The 27,099-nt window shown below is 37.6% G+C and overlaps 1 protein-coding gene across 5 annotated transcripts; it reads right to left on the minus strand.

Annotated features, from left to right (window-relative positions):
- On the minus strand, positions 1-27,099 carry LOC136834342 (uncharacterized). Of its 5 annotated transcripts, none has more exons than XM_067096850.1 (10): positions 27,047-27,099; positions 21,459-21,522; positions 18,694-18,818; positions 17,783-18,305; positions 13,987-14,077; positions 13,286-13,370; positions 10,470-10,597; positions 8,333-8,524; positions 2,595-2,672; positions 1-251 (listed from the first exon to the last, which is right to left on the minus strand). In XM_067096850.1, the coding sequence occupies exons 3-10, from the start codon at positions 18,801-18,803 to the stop codon at positions 226-228; spliced, it is 1,233 nt and encodes a 410-aa protein (XP_066952951.1). In that variant the 5' UTR covers positions 18,804-18,818; positions 21,459-21,522; positions 27,047-27,099; the 3' UTR covers positions 1-225. The 5 variants fall into 5 exon arrangements, with proteins under 5 accessions (XP_066952951.1, XP_066952946.1, XP_066952947.1 ...); XM_067096845.1 differs by lacking the exon at positions 27,047-27,099 and adding an exon at positions 25,576-25,819; XM_067096846.1 differs by lacking the exon at positions 27,047-27,099 and adding an exon at positions 25,726-25,815.

Consider the following 27,099-nt stretch of genomic DNA (forward strand, 5'->3'; position numbering starts at 1 on the left):
AAAGTCTCAAAACATTATATTTTGCATAACAAAACGCCCTCTACATATTACAACAAAATAATTACAGAATGGTAGCATATCACTACATTATTCTTTGAAATATATCTCACCCCAAAAAAACAAGATAAGTCATTCAGTATCATAGGCACAAGCATCAGTGTTTCAATCCATAACAAGAAAAACTTGTTCCTTTCTCTTCTCTACTGCTACACCTGACAGTGCAAATTACCGAAGTGTTGACAACACATCCTCTGCAAAAATGCATTATAATGATCAGTTTCACTTTCAGATGAATATATGACTGGAATTTTGGGATTTAACCCAAAGCACTGGTACCCTAAGGTCATACAGTAGTAAATATTAAAAAATGGCAGGATGATAATGAGTATAAGAAAGGATGAACATTAAAAACCGTCAGTTCACTAAGCTTTCATTAAGACTCATACTCCTTTCATCACGGTTATGTTAAACAATATTAAAGAATAAATCAAATAGATTAAATAAAATATTTATGATCATTTCCATCTTTTGGCACTATTCACAGAAATACTCAGTTGCTGCCTCCACCCACACACAACCTTTCCTCAAACAAAAATGTTTCCAAGGACAATTTGCCTTGTAACTTTTAACAGCTAAAATGAGAAAATAACAATGCTGAGAAAATCACAAGTAATAGTCATTGATAATGAAAATATTGTACAGGCAGTCTCCGGGTTACATTGGGGGTTCCGTTCTTATGCCACAACGTAAGCTGAAAAACAGCGTAAACTGAGACATCGAAAATCGTAAGAAAACTTTACTTTCAATCCTTCTGATGTCCTGAAAACAACGTAACCTGCATTTTTATTAAGCTTGTCATAAAAAAAAAACTCCAAATTTTGACCATTCTGCCACTTTGGAGCCATCTTAAAGTTCCAGTCTTCCATTGACTGGCGACATAAACCCAGAACGTGCGGTGTAACCTGGGTAATAATTTTTTATGAATATATTTGAACAGCGACATAACCTCACAACGACGTAGCGAGCCCGACATCTGACGTCAAAACTCATTAAATTACAGTATACAGGCAGGACTGCCTGTTCTATCAAAATCCCCTCTCAGAATAATTAAATTACAGTATACATGATTTTTTGACGATTTTTGGATTTTGCGGCTTCACTTACTTGCCAATTTCTCTGAGGAACATATATACACATTATTCACGGAAAATTTGCCTATTCGCGGTATTTTTCATAAAGAAATATTCACAAATTACTGTATTTTCATATCATTTTTGTGACTAAATGCTCTTTTTGTGATAAAACTATTAAAATATTCATGTATAAGCATTTTAAGAGGGTTTTTTGGTGTTTTGAACTATCAAAATAGGCAGTTATAAGCGTTTTGAGAGGGGATTTAAGTATTCGCAGATTTTAGCTATTTGCGGGAGGTAGTACGCACTGCCCACGAATACCGGGGGTCAACTGTTTACCTCGTTGAACTGAATGAATTTTTCTTTGAAAACTACACAAGTCAAATCTGTAAATCTGCACAGAAAAATAACCCTAAATAACTGTATATACATGTAGTATTGGCAAATACAGTACTCATACACCACACGCTAAAATCTGATGAGGTTTCTCCAATTCAGTTACTTAATAATTCCTAACTTACTTAATATCTACTGTATATCAATGCTGTATTGTTATAATGACAAAAATTGAGACACAAATGCAATATCATTATGCATACCAGTATCTACCACTGACTGTTGCTGGCACTTCAAATCACCAATACTTAGTGAAGGAACAAGGATACAACTACATTTGTATATGAAAGGGATGGAGGTTTACAAAAATGTACCAAGTGTATTTTCTTTTAGCAACTCAACCAATAAAACACTGCATCATTTAAAATCTTACTTACTTTGTGTTAAGCTTTCTGGAAGATAAGTAGATTGTTTGGGTGGATACTATGTCAGCAATCCTAAACCAAACTGGGATTATGAGCCTTGAAGTACAAACTGCATAGTGTAAGCCTTTATGCTCTAGGGTGTGTTGCTTATGATACCCAGAGGCATAAGCATAATTTTTTGGACAGTTTGAGTACAAGTTAGCTTTTTACACATACAAAAATCACAGTTGGTGATGATTGGGATGCTATGTTATGTTTATATTTAATGATTCGAAACTTCTCGTCACTAATTGGAAACAAATGTCAATGATTGTTGATTGCTATGCCTATTTTGTGAATCTTTACTGTGATTACTAGAATCTTTTATGTGCTTTTTATAATTACGAGAAACAGAAAAAGGGCACAAGATCAAGTGATTGGAGAGAATTCATTAGATGTCTAACAAAATAGAGAAACCCCATCATAAACATTACCAGTGATGGTGAACAGTAGAACAGTAGTGTAATTCTGATTCACACTTTCTTTCACAACTCCAGATTTAATTGATACAGGACATGTTGAAGTTTAGGTTTTTTCTGCTGGAATCCCTTTAAATTACTATATAAACATATACTGTATTCCTATTTTAAACATAAGAAAAGAAAACTAAGCACAAACATATTAGTGCCATAAAAATTACATAAAACACTTTCAAACATACCTTGAACATTCTCCATGTAATCAAAGAACGATTTACTGTCAGGCTCAAATTCCTCCTCTTCAAAATCATGGGCTGGAACTGTCAAAGCATACAAATCAGTGATTTAACTAAAAAAAGAAACTATTAAGTTTTTAAAGTACAGAACATTTTATCCTACAAATCCATCCACCATTTTGAGCCCTAATTGGTGTCCAGGCTGTCACCAGACAAGTGCATTCTCATGCCTTGAGGTAGAAGCACCAATTGTCACAAAAGATGCCAGTTCTCTGAAAACTCTTGATCAACTTCTCTGGAGATAAATCCAGGTCAAGGAATTCCAAGTTCCTCAGGTCATTAAGGTCTGAGGAATAAAGCCAGGAAACAAGATCCTTAGTGGCTGCATCTCACTTTCCTATAAGGACATCGACCAGAAGACTGATGATTATCCTAATGCGAAAATATCATCTTCCTGGCACTGGATGCCACAGCCAAAAGATTTCTCCTTCCAAGCCAGGAAAAAAAAAGCTGATGGTGCCAGAGACTCACTCTGACAGTGATTAAGAGTCTCATCCATCTTAGCATACAACAGGTAACTTTCCTATAGCTCTTTAGGAGTTAACATCTAAAACAACACTTACCAAAAATGCAACAAAATCAAAACAGATACGAACAAATATACTGAATTACACAGAGAGCAAGACAAAGAAAAGTGAAATTCAATAAGCAGTGCAGAAAATATGACAGGATACTTGCAAAAAGCAAGCAAGCCATAATTTGTCATTAGAAACACTGTTTATTAACTTTTCCATGAAAAATGTAAGATAAAAGGGATTAGAATACATGATAATTTATGGCTACAAAAAATAAAAAATATATATAAAATGAATGGAAATTACTTTTCCAACCTGTTAAAGCAAGCTGGGGAGATTTTCACAGCTGCATATCCACTACACGATTAGGCGACAAATTAGCTAGTTCCAAAAAACTAGTTCTAAAATAGCTAGTTTTCCATAAGATCAGTGTGACAAAATAGCTAGTTCTAAATCAATTGTTAAATTTGTATTACATACATAGTAATTACATATATCTTTTAGCAAATCAATTATCACAACTGACAACTCTAACATAGTTCAAGATATTTGTTTTAGGGTGACAATAGTCGTCTTGTAATATGGATTCCAAATTTATTTTAGTTTGACAATAGTCATCTCGTGATTTGGATTCCATTTTGGTTGTACTTGCTGATGTAATTTTAGCTCAAAAGCATTCACATGCACCTGATATGCCACAGGAAAAAGCTAAGATTGGTGTAAGTATGCCAAGAGAAGAACTTTACTACTGTACTGTATTCAACTGTACCACACTAAGAATCGTTGCTAACATTACCCAAAATATTGACAATGAAATGGCATCTTGTATGCCAAAAAGAAATGCACCTAGGAAATGCATCCAAAGAAAAAGACAAAAAACTGAAGCTTACTTTCCTGAACCAGAATCATTCTCGGAAATCAATTCACCTTAAGATTTTAAAATAATTACTACTATACGGAATAAAGAAAACTTTTTACTTTATGATGATGCCAGTGATTCCAATGAAATACTATATAATATTTGCAAGTAAAACCATGCTAGACCAACTTGCAACTGCTACACACTGGACGTGCGATGGTACATTCAAAATGGTTCCACAATTATTTTATCAACTATATACGATCCACGGTATTAAAAGTGAGTATTTATTTGCATGCGTTTATATCTTGCTGACAAATAAAACAAAGCAAACTTATAAAAAAGCCTTTAGAATTCTGAAACAGGAGCAACCAGATTTAAAGCCATGCACAATTACTACAGATTTTGAGAAACTGGGTATGGATGCTTTCAATTTTTTTAAAATGTAGAAATGCAAGGATGTTTCTTTCATCTTTCACAAGCAATTTGGAGGAAAATTCAAAGTATTGGTCTAACAAATAGTTATGTAACTCATACGAACTCTCACCTTTATTGTACTGTACATTGCTTGCTGCATTAGCATTCCTACCCCCAAAATAAAATAGCCCAAGCATTTGAAGAAGTGCTGGAAACACTGGAGGATCCTCAAATGGGGCAAGAAATGGAAGAACTATATTGTTATTTTGAAGATACATACATACAATGGAAGACCCCACAGAACAGCAAGGAATAAAGGAACCTTTATTTTCTCCAATACTGTAATTTGGAGCATTGAACAAAGGACAGCAGAGGATTTACCAAGAGCAACAAATAAGCTGGAGGAATGGCATCGAGCAATTCAGACCCGATATGATTCCTCGCACCCTTCCTTAAAGCGGTTTTTAAAAGGCATTCAGCAGGAGGAAGCTATGCAAAGAACTAAGTTAAATGCATATTTTTCAGGTGAAAGGGAGACAAGTAAAAACCAAAGAAATTAATGGAAAGATTCAAACATTAAAACAATGGCACCAAAATGATGACATTTTAACATTTGAGTTCCTACGTGGCATTACCTATGTTATTAAATTACTGATTAAATAAATTCATGATTTATTTTTTGACCATGATTTATTTTTGATGAGTTTTCGAGTAAAAAAAATCAAGCTTTTTATATGTTTTTTTCCACTAACACAAAACAATTTTTACTACTTTTTACTAGCTCCACTATAACTGAAAAATAAGACATTTTGTTATAATGATCTTTTTGAAATCTTACATGAACAGTTAGTATAGTAGATTCAAAGATTAAAAACATTAATCAAAACAAATATCTTTGAGGCAAAGGATGAAAAAAAAAGAAGGTATTGTAGCATATACACATACTCCAAAATAATATATAGTATTAAAATCTTGCTCTTAAACAGCACTAGCTATTTTGGAACTAGCTATTTTGGCCTAGCTCTTTTGGGCCTAGCTCTTTTGGGACTGGATGGATGGATGTATGATATTTACTGTTAAAGGCCATTCAGAATTGGCTTTTTTGGGGAATCCATAAACATGAGACGTCTAGTTCTCATGGAAGGCATGAGTAGTGAAGTGCTTTTAATTTCTGGAGTCACCCGGTGAAATAGTCCATCCAGCATATTTCTAGGTAATTCCAAGATACCAGAGAGCTAAATGAAAAGATTACCCCAAAAACTAGATGGAGTCGTGTATGGAAAAGGTAACTCAAAAAACGGAACCTTATCCTATATTCCCAATGTCCAAAAGTGAGTGCGATAAGGCGGACTGAAAAACTTTCCATTTTAGCACATTTTTTCGTTCAATTTCGTTGTATCCTTATTTTGTGCTCTATTTTGGATTTTTATGGCATCCTAGGTTCTTCTTCAAAAGTACCAGTGTTTTGTTGTTTTTAGGCGATTGAGGCTTCTTATTTTCCTTTAGTTTAATAATTAAAATCTTGCTTGGTCTTGGGTCGGCATGTTTGTTTGTGTTTTTATTTGTATCCCCTTTTTATTTGGGATATTTTACCTTTAATGATCCCTAACTTTAGTGGGTTTGATTAAGTTTTTGTTTGTTTTCTGTACCCATTTACTACGAAGTGCTGTTTAGCGTTATTACGAGCTACCCCTGGTCCATTCGCTTTTATCATGGCTTCATTCTGAGAGTGATTTTTATTACGGAAGTGATGTTTAAGCGTTTAGACTCTACGAGCTTCGAGCCCATTGGCCTTTATCAGCATTACGGGAGTGATGTTTTTAGGGGACCCCTGGCCCATGGCTTTTATGGCTTCATTTACGAAGTGTTGTTGAGCGTTTAGGCTAGCTTCCCCCTCGAGCCCATTATTATTTCAGGCTTTATTTTTGTCACTCACTTCTCTCTTAGCCTTTGGGGATCTTATTTTCATTGGTACTGTTACGGTTTTACTTTGTTTTATAATTTTGTTTATTTTGTGAACTGGTCAAGTGCTGTCTTGCTGTTTAGGCTACGTGGTTTCCCGGGCCTATTAAGCTTCTTATTTTGGCTTTAACTCACTTCTCTTTGAACATGATTTTCATTATTACATTTAATTTTTTGATTGGATGCTTTTGAATTTTGTTAATTTTAGGATGCTTTCATTTAACTGGGGTCATCACCTTCAGTCCAATCCTCCCCATAAACATGACCCCTCTCCCAGGACGCCTCAGTTAGGTTAGCCTAGGGGTTGGTGTAACACTTTCCCCTTCGGGACTGATCTAGGTATGAGTTTCATGTCGGTGATCTCGTTCTGTACATGTGTGTTTTATGTCTGGTGCTTCCCTTTGTTTGGTTTTGGCTTTATTCTACTTAGACTAATGTTCCTAATAAGTTAAGCTAAAACATCAATCCTTCTTTGGGTTGCTTAATGGTGACCAGGAGTGCTCTCCCACTCCTGTTCACACTTCTATTTGTGGTTTGAGACCCCTTCTCTCCCTTTTATCCTTTGCTCTCCCCTTGGTTTGTTTTCAAAGTTTGTTAACTTTCCAAGGTTTGAACAATTATCCTTATTTTATGTTGGCTCTGCATTGATTGACTGATGCATAAAATATAAGAATTCACATCTAGGACATTTGAACTGTGAACGAGGGCTCTATATGACTGATGGGTTTGTGATATAAGATGTATGAAGATTTATTAACAAAATTGTATTACTAAACATAGTTGCTATGACTGATGGGTTTGTGATATAAGATGTATGAAGATTTATTAACAAAATTGTATTACTAAACACAGTTGCTACATTTTAACTCAAGATTATTTCAATTGCAAGAGCACTGAAATCATAGTTTTTAGCACAGTGACAATGTTTACTTCCTTTGATTAAGTGACAACGTTTGATTAAGTATCTGAATGTAGATCAGACCTTAAAAAAAAAAACACACACACACATTCATTTTCTACCATAAATACATGGACTTTGCCATCCGTCCTTTAGGAAATCATAAGTAAACCATACTGGAATATGATCTCCTATGGTCCCTTAAGCAGCTTTAATAAAATTTCCAAAAACCACAGTGACTCAATAAGATACATCACTGACTCATGGAAAGGATTGGTGGTGAGGGTAGGGTGTGTATAGAGGGGGGTGATAAAATTTTTGCTCCTCAGAGTCAGTCATAAAAAGACTCATAAGAGGGACAATACTGCTACGCTGATTTTTCGAGGTTGATCTTTAATTTCGGTCAACCTGCCAGAGGAAAACTAGACAGCAAGATTCTGAAAGAGATAACTCACTAGAAACATGGTCAGTGACCAGATGAGTTGCCTCCAATTCAATACTTCTATCAGGGAAACAATGGAAGCAGTACCCATAAGAGGCATTTTAACAGTTGTGAAGAGGAAAACACTTTGATGCATATTCTGCAAATACACCCCAAACACTGACATTTACTATACTCTTACAATATTTTCCTATATTCATATAGAATGGAAATATGACTCAACCAAAACTTCAAAAAGGGAAAGCCCTCAGACTGTAACAAAAACAGAGAAAATTTAAAAACCCTCACAGCAAAACAAAGGAAAGCATGGGCATTAAATTTTAAGGAAAAAAGCCCATTATTGCAAGATCAATTATTGCTTGAAAACCCTGTACCTATCGTCATCCCCACCTTGTGTAACTTAACAAGCAACCTTCAAGAAGAAAGCATTACAAATATGATCTCAAAAACCAGGTATAAAATAACATACCAACACAATAATTCTATCTAATGACTTGAAAATGCTACAGATATTAAAATTTAGTTCTCTACAATGAAGAAGTATGTGCTACACACACTTTCACAACCAGAAAAACTTTTAAAAGTACTTACGTTCTATGACTAGAATAGCAATGACGGCACTTATCAGTATAGCAACCCCAAAAATTATTAGACACCAGCCAATCCTCTCTTTGCGATCAAGTTTTCTCTCATAGTCTGTTTTATCATGGTTGTAATATAAATCCTCAGTCGCGAAATAATTTGGTGAAGGTGAATGCAGCATATGCATTGTAGTATTGGAAGCTGCAACAGGAGAGAGATAATTAATATTTTTTCAAGCCAATCAAACAATTCTTTACATATTCATATTTATTTATTCCTATCCTCTGTACAGTACTATGATTACACTCCTTTCCTCATAACCCACTCAGACAAAACTCCCTTTCCCCCTGGTCTGAGTTACTTGTGAATATGGCAACGTCACACTCTTTTGAGTCCGCCAAGAATTGGGAAACTATGTTGGCGATAGTTCTGTTCACTCTGAATGAATGAAAGGGGTTTGTCTGAGATGCTTTGCTTAAACCAATGTCTTTCACTGTATTCTACTAATTTCACCCACATAGATGAACGTGGTTCAGCCATTAAGAAAGCGTTCAATGGATTTGTATGAATTTTCGTTCATCATGTAATAAGTCATATCTTTTTGCAAAAGATGAAGAGTTTGAACTTCAATCATTATTTTTAAAGGTAAGAGCCTCTCTCTCTCTCTCTCTCTCTCTCACACATATTTTTCTGTTATTTTATGACACAATTTTTGCCTCAGTAATTCACTTTTCCGCCGCTGACATCTGTTTTCAGTTTTTTATTCGAAATCCCTTTTCAATTATTTTCCCATATGGGAAGTTTGTGAGATATATTTTGCTGTGGATAGGTGCTGCTAAAATTCAATCGATAGGCCCTCTATTAGCAGTCATCTCTATTCTATAAAGGTTCAAATAAACTGTAGGCTTGAATGAATGAATTTATGAAATTTATGGCTGTGCTTGAATATAAACAACCCACAACTGACTTGTGATTCATCACGTTCACTATTCCAGTTCAAACAGAGTCATATTGTGTAATACCTGTAGTACAAAGCAGAGCTCACCACAGAACTACTGCAGGACCTTCAGAAGGAGCAGCAACTAATAACAGTTGAACAATTGTCTTCAGAGGAGGTGAGAAGGGAGGATGTCCACAGATCATTAATAAAAGAAATGTATGCAAATTGTGAATGAAATGGAATGGATTATAAAATTTATGCCAACGACTAAGCACTGGGACCTATGAGGTCATTCAGTGCTCAAAATGGTAATTTAGAGTATAAAAATTTTAACCATGTAACAGGAGGAAAACCTTGCAGTTGCACTACAGTCAGTCCTCGGTTATCGGCGATCTGGTTTTACGGCGCTTGTCTAGCAACAACGATAACCAGATTTTCAACACCGATTCCCGGTTATCATCACTGATAACTGGTTATTGGCACTGATTGCCAGTTATTGGCAGCGCTGATCACCGGTTATCGGCGCCGATAACCAGGAATCAGTGCTATATCGTCGATTTTCGGTTATCATCACGCTGTCGGGAACGGAACCCCACCGATAACTGGGGACTGCCTCTATGAAAAAATTGTTAGGAGAGTGTGGAAAGAAAGATGGAAGAAAGACTATGAATGGAGGTACAGTACAGCTAAAGGAATGAAAGGGGATGTAGCTGAGGGCTAAATGAACGCTGCAGAGAATCTTAAGTAATGCCTACAGTGCACCACGTGAGGTGCACTGACGGCATAACCCTTGGGGGGGGGGTGCAAGTTGGGGGAAAGTGCAAAGTTTCAAGAAGGCACTGGAATAAGAACAGAAAAGAGAAAAGGGATCTAGCCTTCCAAACAATAACACCTTTCCTCCTTTTCACCTTCCTCATCACCTACCACAACATCAACTCCCCAACTACAAGTAAGGTGTGAACAAATCTGCATTTACTTCAACTATTTTTTTGTATAATTTCCAGGTTTGTTAAATTTGAGTTAATTTGCTTTTATTTATTTATTTATTTTTTTGGAGGTCTGATACAGAATTATCCAATTCCCATGATTTTTATGGGAAAAATTTGTGTGGTTTGAAGATAGATTGGTGACAGGACAGCCTACTGGAACTAATCAAGTTCACAAACTGAGGTATGACTGTAATACTAATATTAAAATAAAACTTACTGTCAAAAGAACGAGCTCTTTTTTCATTTGAAGAAAAAGGTGATGGATGAAAAGTGTAACTTTTTGTATTTGACTCCTCAGGAGGATACACTGACTCTGACTGTGCTCTTCTTTCATACTGTTTCATCCTGTAAGACCAAATGCAGGCAAGGGAAAAATTATATATTAGTATAGCTGGAACCTTAATAGTATTTATACGTAAAAGGTATCAACATCAATTACCCTTGCTAACATCAACTTTCAACTCTTCTAAGCTTTCAAACTCTTTCATTTGCAGCTTCTTTTGATCATATACTAATAACTCCTTTTCTTTTTACACAAATTTACAGCTTTGGCTGAAAGCCATGTAGTAGTTATTGGCATCATAAATATTTACAGAAAACATGCAAAAATGAAATATGTATGTAAAACACAGCTGAAAATTAAAAACTTAAAACATGAATGATTCCATAAATATGTCCAGTATGTATTAACAAAGATTATTTACAAACACATGAAGTGTAATATCTTGAGAAATGTGCAACCTACAGCCCTACAAAACCTGTCCCCTTTCATTATACAGTACATCCTTAGACTTACAACAAGTACTCTTTTGTGCTATACAGTACTTTACCTACTACTTTTTTTGCTATATTCCTCATCCCTTCTCATCACATGTCCAAACTTCCTAAAGCTTTGCAATATAACAAACTTTTCAAGTACAGTATTGTATTTTTTCTGACATACAAACCTGAAGGCCTTCACATAGGGTTTTAGCTTGTGAATGCAAGCTGAACAGCCGTTTAACTTTCAAACAAAATCGTTAACTACTGAAGGTAGGTGGGGAAGCCCTGCCCACCTGTAGGTCTGCATTCCACTTTGCCTTTCGGCCCAGGTACCAGAATGAGGGGTGGCTGAGGTGGGCCGTAAATGTAAAGACCTTCAGCTTTGTACGTTAGGAAAAATATTAATTACTCTAAAACTTTGCTATTTGTTCCTACACAAATACTAACCTTCAGTCTTTACATAGGAAACTTATCCATTGGTGGGTGGAGTATGGGTAGACCTCTGAAACGACTGGAAGTTCTACCCACCCGAGAATCCCTTCCTGGTCATGAAGAGTCGAGGAAGGAATCCCGTACCTCTAGCATGTTGAACATACGGATGTTCAATGAGTTTGCATCATTATTTTAAAAAAGGTTTGGAAGGACTCACTGTCGGAGACAATAAAAATGCTAATAAAAACTAACAGGTTTGTTTTATTGTCAAGTCCTCTCTTCCCTTGCTAGAGAGAGGGAGGGGGGGGGGGACCTGGATCTAACAATCTACAAAAGATGGAAGAGAGCATACTCAAGTTACCTAAACTCACCTGCATGACACGCCTGTCCAGCATGTGACGGCTTGCTTACCTGCCTTTCTGCCCTACAAGAGAGAAAGTTAAAAAGAGAAAAAGGAGGCAACCAGTCACTTGCACACAATCTCACTCTCTTTCTGTTCACCTTAGGCAAGATGCTACCTGTCCCTCTAGGGGAGCCAAGTGAGCTACAAAACTTGTTGAGCAGCCACCACAGGACCCAAGGAAAAGTGACCAAGGACTTGTGGGCAACATCCCGAAGGTAAAAAGACATGGATGTGGTTTGTCGGGACCACATCCCGGACCGTACTCCTGTCTACCTCTTCAGATGAAAAGTATGCCTGCTTGGTCATCTCTCAAAGCCAGAAAGATTGTGTCCTTGGACACCTCTTTCTTAGTTGTCCAGTGCTCAAGAAGAGTCGTCGGCACTCAAGCCTGAGATGCCAAGTCCTCTTCAGATAGTACCGTGGCACTCCAACTGGACACAGTAGCATCCCATCCTGATCACCACCAACAAAGTCCTCTAGGGATGGGATCAAAAAGGTCTCGAATCTGGCATCAGAGACTGGTGGATTCAACTCTCTTTAACCAAAGGCAGGACAAGCAAGAAAACTGTATTAAAGGTTAGACCCGTGTCTGATGAATCTCATAAAGGCTCATACGATGTACGAGTCAGGCTCCTCAATACGAGAGTCACATCCCACTCAGAGGGGCTGAGTTCCCCGGGTGGGCAAGACTGTTCGAAGCTTCTCAAGAGCATGAGTATCTCCCACGAGGACAAGAGATCTACCCCCCTCAAACAAAGGACTCATCCATGGGCAGCTCTGTAGCCTTTCATGTTGATAGCTATATTTTTCAAAGACAAATAGCCTTCAAAATTACTTTTGTTGTAGCCTCTATAAGCAAAGTCTTCTCCTTTATTTGTCTGAACAACATTTCTGCCGCTGGATGCTTATCTAATAAATAATTTTCCAATTTTAAAACTGAAATATATTGGTCAGTTTCCATGGTTAGAATCCTTGACCAACTTCCACTCCCAAAGAGGAAGTCTACGTGAGTCAAGGTTGGGTCATGAAGGTACTTAGGTTTTTTGGGTCTAGTAAATGGTATTAATGTTTTAATACCACTTTGACTTTTGTAATTTAAGCTTTCCTTAGAATAGTCCAGATCCGTGCCAGAAGTTGAGAGCTTAGCGGGTGCCATCCCAGTGCATGAGTGGTCGCATACATCCACCAGGCATGCAAATTCATAGATGCTAAATTCTTCAAATTTTGCTCTAGAGGTGCAGGTTATTTTTCATAATGAGCTGGCTGCTTCTTATGTTCTTACAGTAAATGATCATGAGGATTTTCTCAATTCTGTTCCGGGACTGACATTTTCCTTTATTCTTTTTTTTATGGCCTTCTCATCTTTCATAATAAAAGAAAATGTAACTAAAGGAGGGGATCATTCCAAATAATAATAAGAATATCTTCGGTCTTACCTTGACTTTGTTTCAGCTGCTGGGGTGGGCTCCCCAGTCCAAGATTGAATTCTGCGAGGGGAATTCTCTTTTTTTGCATTTCCACCTTTAAATCACAAGAAAACCTGATAAAACTCAAAAGATGAAAATGTAATAAAAAAATAAAAATAGTATTGCCTGCTTATGCCAGCTTAATAATACTGTACAAATTAAAATACAGGTATTGTACAACAATTTTCTTAAATATAACTATTTGCAAGTAAATTGTAAACACATCTATTTTCCTACAATCAGATCAGTGATGATTTATAATTCAGAGACATGGACATTAAGAAAGAAGACAAACTGAAGCCGAAGTGAACAGAAATGAGGTGGATTTTGATTATCTCACTGCATGAGAGGCTGGAAAATGAAGAAATCTGAGATGTGCTGGAGTGGTAAAGAATACGGATATAACGGAGTCAAGATATGAGATGGTTTAGGCTTGTGGTAAGGATGAGTGAGGAGCAAGGAGTGGAGAGAGGTTGGGTGGCACGTGTTAGGAGTAGAGGGTCGAGGTGAAAGGGAAAGGATTAAATGGTACAAGAAGGATTTTCTTTTCTGGACTTGGACATATCTGAAGTCAAGAAATCTGATGAGCTGAGGTGCCAGAGAACTGATGAAATTGGGTATCTCACAAGAAATGATACCATCAAAACATCTAACTGAGGCTATATACTTGCCCAACAAATTATGTGATGATCCCCTGACATTAGTAACCCAAATGCTGGGTGTGTGATGGCTGACAGAACTATCTTGGGATTCTGTAGGAGTCTGTAAGACAAAATTAAGTACAGTATCCTATTATGAAGTATTAAATTACTTTAAAAACATACAACAATGGCACTCCAGGACAGAATACACTATCTAAAATCCCATCAAATGCACAAACAACAGAAAAATTTACTTTCCTCAGCCTTGTCACACAAATCATTACCAAAAGTGATGTGGACAACACTGTGGAGGCAACTGATACAAGGAACATTATCAGTTGATAAAAGGTAAATTGCAGCATGTCAAAGAGACTTTACCAGTAAATCATACCATAGCAAGAACACTATAAATCAAAGTTGAAATTTTGTTTTTTGTTGCTTTTTATATTATTTTCTTCACAAATTTACTTTTGACTGCCACACTTGGTACCATTGTGCTAAATATTGTTAGGTTTTGAAGACTGAAATGCTTTTTCATATTTGCAATATCTGTATTGTGGAGGTTTTAATGTTAAATCTGTTTCTATTTTGTTCTATTTGGGTCCTGTTGTAACCAAGTGTAACTGTACAATAAAATGTTATTACATACTTTTAATACTTCCAATAGTGGTGTTTAATTTTCCCACACCTAATATTAAAAACAAAATTATTACACAAGCCTATATCAAATACTATCAGAATCACAAAATACTACATTAACTGTAGCATCATCCACTGGAAATTTCCAGAATGTCATGGGCAGGCAGGTTATCCCCTAAACATTACTTCATAATCTGTTCAAAGTTTTCAGTTTGTTGTAGTGTCAGGATTAGAACAGATTACTTTATATAAAACACCAATGAACTAGAAAAAAACGAAAGTATTTTTAAAATGAACGAGCTAAAAAAAAATTCTGAGATTGGAGTCTTTAATGCCAGAAAGTACTGTTCTCCAGTGTGGTCTCTGGGTGCTGACTTTCATCTCAAACTCTTAAATACAGCATTGTAATAAGTCAAGTTTATTTTGCCAACTCTTAATGATGACCAGTAACACAGACATTTATTTCATAACATATACATAACAACAAACATCCTTTGCACTATTCTTCACCTGCCCTAGCTAATTTTGCTCACAACAAAATCAGGTTTAATATAGTACTCAGTTTGCTAGGAGTTTTACCTTGGCTACAACTAAAATATGGAATACTTTGCCTTGTGCAGTTATAAAATCTTCTGATCTCCAGAAATTTAAGCGAGGAGCAAATTCATTCCTGCTTTTAACTGATATCTCCTGAATTCCAGTGTACTGGTTTTATCTACTTTTTCCTATAACTTGTCTCTCTCTACTTTTTCCTGCCCTGTTGGCTTTATAGTCTGTTGACTTTGTCCACAATAGTTCCCCGCTAAATATCTAAAGAAAGAACATACCCAGAATATGAAGAAAGTCCCTGTAGGGTCAGAAAATTTCTGGGATATAACTCTTCACACACAAACAGCCTCAGAAATGAGCATGGGCTTTCACAAACTAATTTGTCCTCTTTAGTTTCTTCCATATATTATGGAGCCAGCATGGCTATTCTTTTAATGTACAGTGCACTGTACTCTTCACATATATCAGAAAAGTGTGATAGGAATCAAGAAACAAGAGCTGACACACTGGTGGACATCAACTGACCAAGTCTTTCAAGCCCTTACCAGTGGTGCCTGTTACCAAATGTGCTCCACCTACTTAGCCAGCTACCAGTACAAAACAAGAACTCCAGCATACCAGAACTTCCTTAATGAGGAAGAGAGAAAACTGGAAGATGTGGAAAAGGATAGGTAATAAAGTAGATAAGGGCTAGGTGGGTCAGTTAAGAGGTAGGGTGCTTGATCACCCCACCATTACCTTACCTATGGGATTGGTCTAAAAAGCGTGCAAGTTCATCAACAAAACTCCAAAACTGGGGAAATAACCTGCAGTTTTACTATGAGTTAAATGTTCAGAAGGTTGGACAGTAAGAAAGGAGAAAGATAATAAAATATGAAGGAGGTAAAAAAAGTTATGAGAACAAGAAAAATATTAGACATTTTGTGTCGAGACTGGGGTAAAGAGTTTTCCCCCAGTTCAAAAGCCCTCTTGCCTGTCGCACAGTTGAAACATGGAACAAAGTTCTATGTTGAAGTCACATGACTTTGTCACATAATTCTCTAATTAAGATGGTCTCAAGTTGTATTTTCAGGTTAAACAAGCGGATTAAAAAATAATATGTAAAACCCTGGTAATAATTAAGAATGTTAATATTCAAAATAAAGTTAAGTTTACTAATTTATATAGCTTTTTCTATAATGAAATATAACACTTTATAATTGACATTGCTTTTTCTACAAAGTAATTATATTCGTTAATGAATTTTCTTATAATCAAATGAGAAAACCAATTATGGAGCTGCTTACTGATCAAATCAAAAGTTGGCATTTCAATATAAAGTCGCACCTACTCATACAAATACTAGCAAATATGGAAAAGTATGAACACACAATACAGTACCAAAGATCATATTCACTTATATATTAAATGGAAAGGCTGGAAATCCTATCGTATATAAGCTAAGTTTGAAACTTATACTGACAAAATTTTAATATTAAAGCCTAAAACAACCTAATAATGTGAGGACATTGTTATTAGAAACACCAAGAATTCCCGGATATATGATACTGTACAGACATGAAGCTGGATATCTGAGAATTTAAAGGCAAATGATGACAAATAAATCTAAAAGTGAAATAAACTTATCTCCGGCCCATAAAATTTTTTTATACAAATTGGCAATAATGCTATAATTAACAAACTGAGAATGCAGGCCATCTCTCCAAAACATCAACTTTTCATTTAGTACAGTATCTGAAGGTCATCAGTTTTAATGTCATAACACATTTTGAATGCATGACTAAGTCTCGAATCTATTTAGAACGTGAAAAAAAAAGAATTAAATAAAAATGTGCCACATTTTTAAAATGATACTTTTCCCGATGTGAAGGAAGTCTGACCACTGCCAATTACCCTCTTACATCTGCTGTGAGAGCATTGTACAATTGGTTTACAGTTAAAATCAACTACGGATTTATGAAACCTAGTACCTAAATGATTCTGCTTGGGTACCCATTTCCTGCTTATTATGCACACCAACCTTACATTCTAAAATGTTGCCCATTTTCTTAAAATAAAATAGATGTCATTCTTAAACATAAACATGAAAAAGTAACTAAATCATGAACCATCCACTGAGGTTGTTCACTGAACATAACATCAATGGTCAAAGTGCCAGCTAAATTCTACATAGACTGGGATTCAAGACTGATGCTATCAGCATTTAAGATTCTCAGGCCAGACACTTGGGCACTTTAAGCCATTCAATACCTAAAACTGAAGAGAGGAAGTCCGAGTGGTTTGACAGCTGACACAGAGATCCATAAAATAAAGGAAATATGCTCAAGATCTCCATGTGCAACTGGGAGAAAACCTCACAGCTGCACTAAGAATAACAGTTGGAGGTGTTGGACAGCAAGATTGAAAAAAGGAAATGGGAAAGGATGTAAAGTTGAAGGATAAAAAGGAAATCAGCTAGGGGATGAAGGGATGCTGCAAACCTTTAGTAATGCCTACAGTGCACTGATGACCCTATCACTTAGGGGTCAATCAGTGCTAGTTAGCAACATACAACTAAATTAATTTCAGCCAAGGAGACTGGAGGATGTGTTACAACAAAAACAAAGACATTTCAGAACTAACAAAGACATATACTTACAACAAGAGGTAGAGGAGAATTATCTTCATTTTCCTTTACATTTTCTGATTTTGAAAATGTAGTCATGACTGGGCCTTGCGTACTTGGTTTATTCTTATTTGGACTGGGAAAAACAAAAGCCAGTTTTGGAGGGGATATTTTCTTCCCAGTGTCCTCTGAAGAACCTCCTAATGCTGGTGACTGGTTATTACCACTGTGTGGTGTTTTCATCTCAAGCTCTTCAGGTGATGGCAGAGAAGAAAATGAGAGAGAAACAACATTTTCTGCACAGGGTGAAAAAGGATCTGTGTTTTGAAATGCATTTTCAAATGCAAACGAAGCCTCGCTATTGCAAGAACCAAACTGAAAGCCACCTGTAGGATTCCTAACGGATTGTGCTGTGGAGGTCATTTTAGAATCCAGAGAATGAAAATTAGCAGGGTCTGGGTCATCAATAAATGAATAGAGAGGGGTTCCAGTTTCTGAACCTCTGTCCTTTGATGCTGCAAATTTCTGGGACTGAGGAGTATCAGGGCATTCCCAACTGAAAGAGAACAGTATGCAATTTCACAGAACAGCTAGGCAACCAAAGAGTCAACACAGGACAAAATATTTAGTTACTTGTGAATAAGGATACAAAAACTACTCTGTATCATGTATAACATATAAATACAGTACACTGTGCAGCATGTTGGCACTCTTACATTACCATGGTGGTGGGGGAGAGGTTACAACTGAAACTGCCATACACAGCGTAGCCTACTGTAAATACTTATCAAACTTCTTTGCAGCATCCCATTAAATTTACAGAATATCCTTTGTATGGAAGCAAGAGTTACATCACCAATAAATTCTTCTTGTAAATTTAAATTTTCCTCCTTTTTTTTGTGTAACACTGTTGAAATTTCACTGAAAATATTAGCAGACTTTACCTTACATAAGACCCTTCATTAGGGCCTGCTTTATCGGCATGTAGTGACAATACTTGTGATGGTGAAATACTACTGCGTTCAGAGTCTGACTTCAACAGATTTTTCTTCATGTACTCCTGAACGACCTGGAAATTACTAACAATGTACAGTACTGTTGGACATGCAAAATATTATGTATATACATTTTAAAAATTGCCATATTTACTAATGTAATACCAACGGTAACTGTCAAATTTCAAACTGTCAACTTTCATGTCACATAAAGTAACATCCACGAGGGCTATGTATTCTGGAAGTTGCTAATAATACAAATTACGACAACTTACCAGGAAAGCTTTGGGAAAAGTCATTAAGACTCCTCTGTGTAAGATTTTGGATACAAATATAAACTTTTTGGAGTAATTTGTATTTTTCATGAGTATACAAACAAGAACCATTTACTGTACTTAGGAATCTGCAACTGGTCAATGAAGCTTGGCAAAAAGGCTGTTAATTGTTGGCAGGTGCAGGAGCTGGGGAAATCTCCACTTACTTTCCTTAAACAAGCAACTCTTCCTCTGGCACCAGGTTTAGGCATAGTTGAGGTGGGGATTATGATAAAAGTCTCTGGTTTGTATACCTATGACAATACAAAGTACTGTAGTTATATTTGTTCCTAAAAAATACTAACTACTGCAATTCACAGATGAGGCATTCTTGTGGTGAGAGGTCAGTCTGTTAGCTGATGGGCAAGTTGTAACTCTACCCAGAAATGTCATGTTCCTAGTCATAGCTGGGGATCAATTATATTGCTGTAACCACCCATACAACCTGGCACTGGGATGCAAGGCTGATAGAGCCCTGGGCCAGAGCAAGTACTGTAGTATCTAAACATTCTCTAAAAAACTTCATGGAATCCTGTGCTTTGCAAGTGGATGGGACGAACAGGTGAGAAGGTAGCTAAAACCTGGGTTAATTTTGCAATTGATTCAGGTGACAGGTTAAGCCATTCCACCCTCTTAAAAAGTAAGAGGGATTCAAACCTTGTGAGCCAAAACACTAAGAGGGTATCCATCATTCATCAATTTAACCTCCAATCTAATGCCATCCAAGCACCCCGGGTCAAATGCTTTTCATTTCAAGAGGAGCTCGGATGGCTAAAAAAATCCTGTTGAGCAGCCATCATAGGTCCTTAGGTGGTGTCTAAACGTGCTTGGATCAGGGGGGCCTGTGATTACCCCCAAAATCAAAAAAAAATTATAATAATAATAATAATAATAATCTTCACAGATGTAAAGTTAACCATAGCTACAAAAAACTACTTATAAATAACAAATAAATAACTTGTTCACTTGTCATCTTGGAGTACACGTATGTAATGTATTGTATTAAGACTTAAAACACTTAAAACACCTATATATATATAGGTACCCGGGTACTTTACTTTATTCCCAAATAATGTAGACGCATATTTCAACAAGTGTAGGTACTGTTTCTGTACTCAGCAATTCAGTACTCTGTAAGGAAAGCCTCTGACGGCTCTGTATGCCACCAGCTGCCAAGTGCCCCCTAAAAATATTGCCTAGATCCGCCACTGTGTCTAAGGACTTGTGGGCAACATCCCTTGGGTAACAAGGTAATGGCAATTTACTGACAACAGACAGCTGCTCTCGTTACCTGAAAACCAATAAATCCTCTTTAAGGCTAGAAATGGCAACACCCATGAACCCAGGGTGAAAGTGTGTTCTTAAGCTCTCATTGCGAACAAAAGCATCTCATCTGGACCACCAACAACAAAGTACTAGAAGGAAAGAATAACAAAATTCTCTTGAAAAAATGATGGGCGCTTGAATTTTGCCCCAAACTCGAACAAATGAAAATGGGAGAGATTTTCAACCTTCCGAATTTCGAACAAAATATGAAAGACCATGCAACTAGCCAACAAGCTTCGCTTAAGCTAAGACTAGTAGTAGAAGTCTTCAGAGGAAGGTACCAGTCCAAAGCCTTGTAAGGGATCATACAGTGCCTGAATTAAGCTGTGGAGGACAAGAGTCACATTCCACTCAGATGGCTGAAACTTGCAAGGTGGGTGAGACTGGGTGTGGCTCTGCATCAGCATGCTTAACTCTCTATCAAGAAAGAGAAATCCTTAAGGGCTTGTTCCAGATGAATATTTGTTTGTGCTGCATAATAATGAAAGTAATCTCTCCTCCTTGACCTCTTTGGCCTAAAGAAACATCATCAATGTAGCATGGAATATTACAAGCAACTCAAAGCTAGCTGTACCTTATCCCAAGTCTCTGCTGTCAAAATGTCACAATTTTATTAACAATAACCAACTCTGAGTGCCCCAAAGTTTTGAATTGACTCTCTCTTCCTCTCACCTTATTTCTTACATTTCACACTGTAATAAGAGATTATCAATAGCAAAACAACAATAACTCTATGCATTATCAAAGAAAATCTATTTCAGACACACCCTCTACTTCCATGAAACTCAAAGCATGAGTGTGAAGTGTGAATGAAGGGAAGGAAAAAAAAAGTGCAATCTTGCCTTCTAACAAACCTTTAACTACACGAACAACAACAAAAACAAGCTTACTCATGGATTTTACATTAGCTTTTGTCCAAATGTTGAACCTTTCTTGAGTTTTCACTTTCAATCAACTGAACAAAGAACTGTACAAAATTTTAATGTAGTTTTATATCTATTTTCCATCTAAAGAACAAAAGAGCCAGTAGAAAAGTACAGTACTCACTAGATAAAATTTGGCTGAATATATTACCTGATTATAACGACGATCAGTGCTTTTAGATACATCACTCCTTCCTACCTGGAGACTATCACTCCTGCAACACATGAAGAGATATGTAAATTTTCATAATACAATTTATTATTTGAATACTTACCTACCGCTAAAGATAGCTATGTCTTCATGCTAACAGGCGCAGTTGGCATTCAAGATAAAGATCATTTGGCTGACCCAGAGGGTTGTTTAATTTCCCTGTTATTTATTGCAACAGGTGTGTTTTGAATGATTTAGTTTTGTCAGAGTTTTTCTTGGAAACCACCATTAGCGATGAAACTCACAGTTAAAGATAAGCGATTCCCACACTGGTGGATTAGAGCAGCTAGACAAAAATCTACTCAGCCAAGCAAAATAGCAAATCTTTAGAGTCCTGTAATTTGTATTTTTCCTAACATACAAACCTGAAGATCTTTAAATAGGATTTAGTGTGCGAACGTGAGCACGGCCACTTCAGACAAGGTTATTAACTACCATTGGGTAGGGGGGAAGCCCCATCCACCTGCCGTACTACACCCCACTTCGCCTTTTGGCCCAGGTACCAGAATGTGGGGATGCCTGAGGTGAGATGCAAATGTACTGTAAAGAACTTAAAGGTTTGAGCATAGTGAAAAATAGTAAATTTTAAATTAATGGCAAAGGGACCCTAACCAGCCTGGGAAGGTGAATTCCCGGGACCGGTACTGGTGCCACAAGGTCTGTGGAACCCCGTGCAGTGGTTGTTCCTGAGTCCGTAGACAGATCGGGAGTGCAAACGAGAGATCCCTTAGCCTTTTCCATGAAAGAGGGCTCACCGCCAGAAGCCCTACGGGACTTCTCATGGCTGGGAAAGGCAGCCTTCTGCTTTGGAAGAAGAAGGGGAAGACGTGACAACACACAACAAAGATGAAGACGAAGGAGACGATGATGATTCTCAATTCCTATTCTTCGACTTTTACTGCCTGTCTGTCAATGCTGCGGGACCCTTACACTGCAGGAACGGGCAGGGGAGAGTGAGCACCTGCACGCTCCGGACTGCCTTCCTCTATGGGTCAGGACTGGGTCCGTAGACCAGGGACCCTTACTGGTCTGGGAAAAAGAATTCCCAGGACCAGTACTGCTGCACCAGGGGTTCGTGGTAACTCCCATGCTATAGGCAACGTTAGCTCCCATGCATCAGGCATCAGAAGCTTCAGTGCTACAGGCATCAGGAGTTGCAGTACTGTAGGTATCGCTAACGAGAGGTCCCGTATCCTTCCTAAGCCCCTTGGGCTCCACAACATCTGAAAAACAAGTTGGGTTAAGGGAGGCAATCCCCTTCGCCCTGAGAAGGATAATTTCCCCTCCGAGAGAAAGAAGGCTGTCGTAGAGCAAGGTATGAGGGCTCACTATAACGAGGTGAGAAACTGGTTTAGGTTTGTTACCAGGGTAACGCCCAAAACCCAAAAGTTTCCTTTCCCCAGGCTGAGAATATGTATATATATATATAAGCAAAACAACAGGAAACTCATGTATCACAATCACAAATGAAAAAAGGATGGAAAAGTTAAATGGTCAGCTGGGCAGAGAGTATGTCTAGTACACTTCACGGCGACCGAAAGCAAAGCGGGTGTATACTGACAGGTGGGCGGGGCTTCAACCCCTACTGTCAGTAGTTAACTACCTTGTTTAAAGTTAGACGGCCATTCCCAGCTCGCACTGCAAGTAATATCCATATGTAAAGACCGAAGGTTTGTATTCATGCAAGAACAAAGACTCGAAGGTTGAAGAGTGGTCCACGGAGAAAGCCATGGTCTCTTCTTTGAGATCGTTAACACTGTCAACTATCTAATAATGATCTCTGAAAATTTTGCAACACCGGGGTGTCATTGATATCCTTTTCCAAGGGGAAGAAAAGGTTTTCCAGGTCATGGTCCCCACATATAAGCTCCTCGTCACAGATCTGCATCACACCAAAGCCCCTTGATTCTCCACCATCAATTACATGGTATAATGAAGGACTAAGTAAGAAAAAGAATACATGCTTCCATGGTTGACTGGGATGAGCGCAGACAATCCCAGTCACAAACCCTAAGCCTTTCCAGCTTTAAAAATAAATTCATGGGGGGAATGGGTGAGAGATCCCTTTTTTAATGACCCACTATACTATTAGGTAGGAATGTATTTATCTGAATATATTTTACAGAATAAGAGGCAGTCATCATGTCCTGGAGGCGTCTTTTGGTGTCTTGGCCAGGCCTCTGGGTGAAAAAACTGGATGGGGACCTCCTCTTGCCTTTCCCAATTGAGGGCCATTTGACCAGCAATCCTCATTCTGGGCCCTTGCATTGCTCTCCTTGAAGAACAGGAAGGGGGTAGTGGCGCCACCTCTCTGCTCATATCTCCCTTGCATGTTGAAGAAAACTCCTCCGATGAAAAACCTAGGAAGTAAGTCAAACTATTCATCCACTCTATCTGTGGACCACTCTGCAGTAACACAATGGAGAGCTGACAAAAACCACTGTAGAGAGTAGCAATAACAGGTGAAGCTTGGCCAGAGACAAGAAGGAACCGGAGAGAATCTTCTGTATGCCCGGGTATTAGCTCTGATGACACCAGGTGCTTTCTTCTCTTTCTTCTTTTTCATAGCAAACTTCACCACTGTTCAGAAGGCCAGACTCGACACTCACTACAAGGGCTTGATTGGTTGCAATCATGCTTCCTGCATGATGCACACAATGTAAGTGGGTATTTCTGGGGTGAACGGCTAATAATAAAAGGTTTCCTCTCCCAAGGCTGTTGCAAGTTATGGGTTTGCATAATGAAAATATTAGCAAACAAACACACAGTCACAAACACAGCAAAACAACAAAAGGAAAGCAAACGGCAGTCAGGCAGAGAAGCACAGACGTCTTCACATGACAGCGGCTGAAAGCAGAGTGGAGAGCAGACTGACGAATGGGCGGGGCTTCCCCCTAGGCTAATGTCGGTAGCTAACAACCTTGTCTGAAAGTTAACGGCTGTTCCAGCTCACGATAACAAGCAAAATCCTATGTAAAGACTGAAGGTTTGAATTTGTGTAAGAACAAATGAACTTATGAAACATTCAAAGTACATATTAAGATGTGAAAATCATATTTTCAATTCTGGAATGAAATTACCATTTAGAGTTAAACTTTAATTTCTTTTTCTACACATAGGCTCAGCCTAATAGTCCAGGTGTATGTATGTTTTTCTGTGATTTATTATTTGAAGGATTAATTGCCATTATTTTATTCAAGCAGCACTTTAATAGCCTAGTAATAAGAAACGAATACAAGAGACATTAGGAAGCCATATGTTCAAAAAGGGACTGGTTAAGGAAATCTATCATAAAAGGAACCATACTAACCTAACGTAACCTAACCTAGTAGGCCGCGTTACTTAGCTGGGGGGTTCTGCCCAACAGACCCGCCAGTGAAGGAGACTCCACTTTTTACCAAAAGTTCCCTTATAACACTGCATATGTGCAATGGCAAAAATATAATCAGTTCTGAGGTTAATTACAGCCGAGCGACAAAAAATAATGGTAAATTCTTGATATGCAACCAAAATACTAGGGAAAAAGTAAATTTCCAAGGTAATAGCCGACGCAGAGTTAATACTTAGTTCTACCCTTAGGGTAGGCATAGCCTACCTACCTACACTAACCTTGGTACCAAAGTAACCGACTGTGGACATAATTTGCTCTATGTTTTTTGTGTATAATTTCAGGTATATTTTTCTTCAATACCACAACCACTTGCCAAGGAATGAATGGTAAAACACAATGGTAAATATCTCGTTAGCGGTAAATTTGAAATGGATTTATTTTGATTTTCGTATTAGCCTAAGCATACTGATGAAACTTGAAGATTCCTCATTTCCAAATGCATGGGGGCACAACCTGTGTGCATTGCAGTAGTCGATCTGATAGAATACCTTCAATGGTTAGGCTAACAAGCAAGTTCGGTGATAATTAAACTACAATATCCTTGACAATAACCGAACTAACATCAAGTTAACAGTCTATAAGCAAATACTTCGCCTAACCACATTCAAATTCTGCCGCACAACTCACAAATTCCGAAAAATAGGCTACAAGAGCAGACAAGGTTACCCTTCCAAATTTGGAGATTGTCCTCCTCCTCCAGAAGCCATTGAGGTCGTTGGACTAGTGTTCCACATTAAATAGGCTCAGTGAGTAAAAGATATCTAGTTATTGCTTTAAAAAAGGCTTACTTTACTCCTTTTACGAGACTACTTTCACCTGGTTTACATAGGCTGGAAAAAGTTGTCAGTTACAAGGATGACAAAATGCCATATTAAACTCGGGTTTCGTCGTTGACGTCTAAATGGAACTGGGAACTTGGCTCTGTTCATGATGACCATTAAATTTTTCATTCATAGAACAAAAATAATCACATTATTATTATTATTGCGCTGAACTGAACTGATTATAGAATTTAGGCCAAAGGCCAAGCACTGGGACATATAGCTCATTCAGCGCTGAAACGGAAATTGATAGTAAAAGGTTTGAAAGGTGTATCAGGAGGAAAGCTTTGCAGTTGCATTATGAATCAATTGTTAGGAGAGGGAGAAAAGTAAGATGCAAGAGAGAATATGAAAGGAGGTAAAGTGAAAAAGGAACGAAGGGGGTTGCAGCTACGGGCCGAAAGCACTCTGCAAAGAACCTTAAGTAATGCCTACAGTACAACGCATGAGGTGCACTGACGGCACTACCCCAACGGGGATTATTATTATATATTTATACCTAGGTCATTTCCCGAATTAGGGGCTGTCTCCACATAGAAGGAGCTGAAATTAATGTTATCTCCAGGCTCGTCTTACCGCATCAAACCAAACATACAATGTACAGTAGAGCCACACTCATAATTGACGCTACATGACTGCATAGGATTTTGTTCAAAATTCACTAACTGGCAGGTAACCTGCTGCATACTTATCTCTTATTTGAATGCAAAAACATTTATTTTATAAAATAAGGCCATAGTATGTGTCATAAGAGTAAAATCTGTCATATATATTAAAACTGTGGGAAAATATTACAGGGAACCAAATTTCGGAAAAACAGCGACGAAACATTTCCAAAACTTTCGTTCACCCAGCGCCGATTGTTCGACACATAAAAGTCGGTGTTACTTTGGCTTATTATCTACGCGTCATTTACTCCGAAGTGCTAGTAATAAACACTGTATGGTAAATGTAAAGTAGACGCCCGCACGAAGCTAGCATTTATTAATGTAATTTGTCGACCACACAATATAGAAATGGGTATATATAATACTTTTATCCCCGAGGGGTTAGTACTAAACACGGCATCAGAAGGAGCTTCCGCCATTGTTTAATACCAGCACCTTGGAGTAGGTGATGCGCAGATATCAAGCCAAAGTAGCACCAAAAAGTCTTTATCAATCCAAGGTTCACATGTTAAAACAATAAAAAAAAATAAAAAATTCTCGTAACGTTGATATTGCTTGCATTACAATCACAAAATATTATTCATTGTTTTATTGTTTTTACGCCTCAACGCTTAAGAAAAGATAAGTAAATATATATAAAAACATTACTGTAGCTAAAACGAATCCTGTGATATCAACGGTTTGGCGGGGGGTTGCTGTGT

This window comes from Macrobrachium rosenbergii, chromosome 53, assembly GCF_040412425.1.
Source record: "Macrobrachium rosenbergii isolate ZJJX-2024 chromosome 53, ASM4041242v1, whole genome shotgun sequence".
Classification (NCBI taxonomy): Eukaryota; Metazoa; Arthropoda; class Malacostraca; order Decapoda; family Palaemonidae; genus Macrobrachium; species Macrobrachium rosenbergii.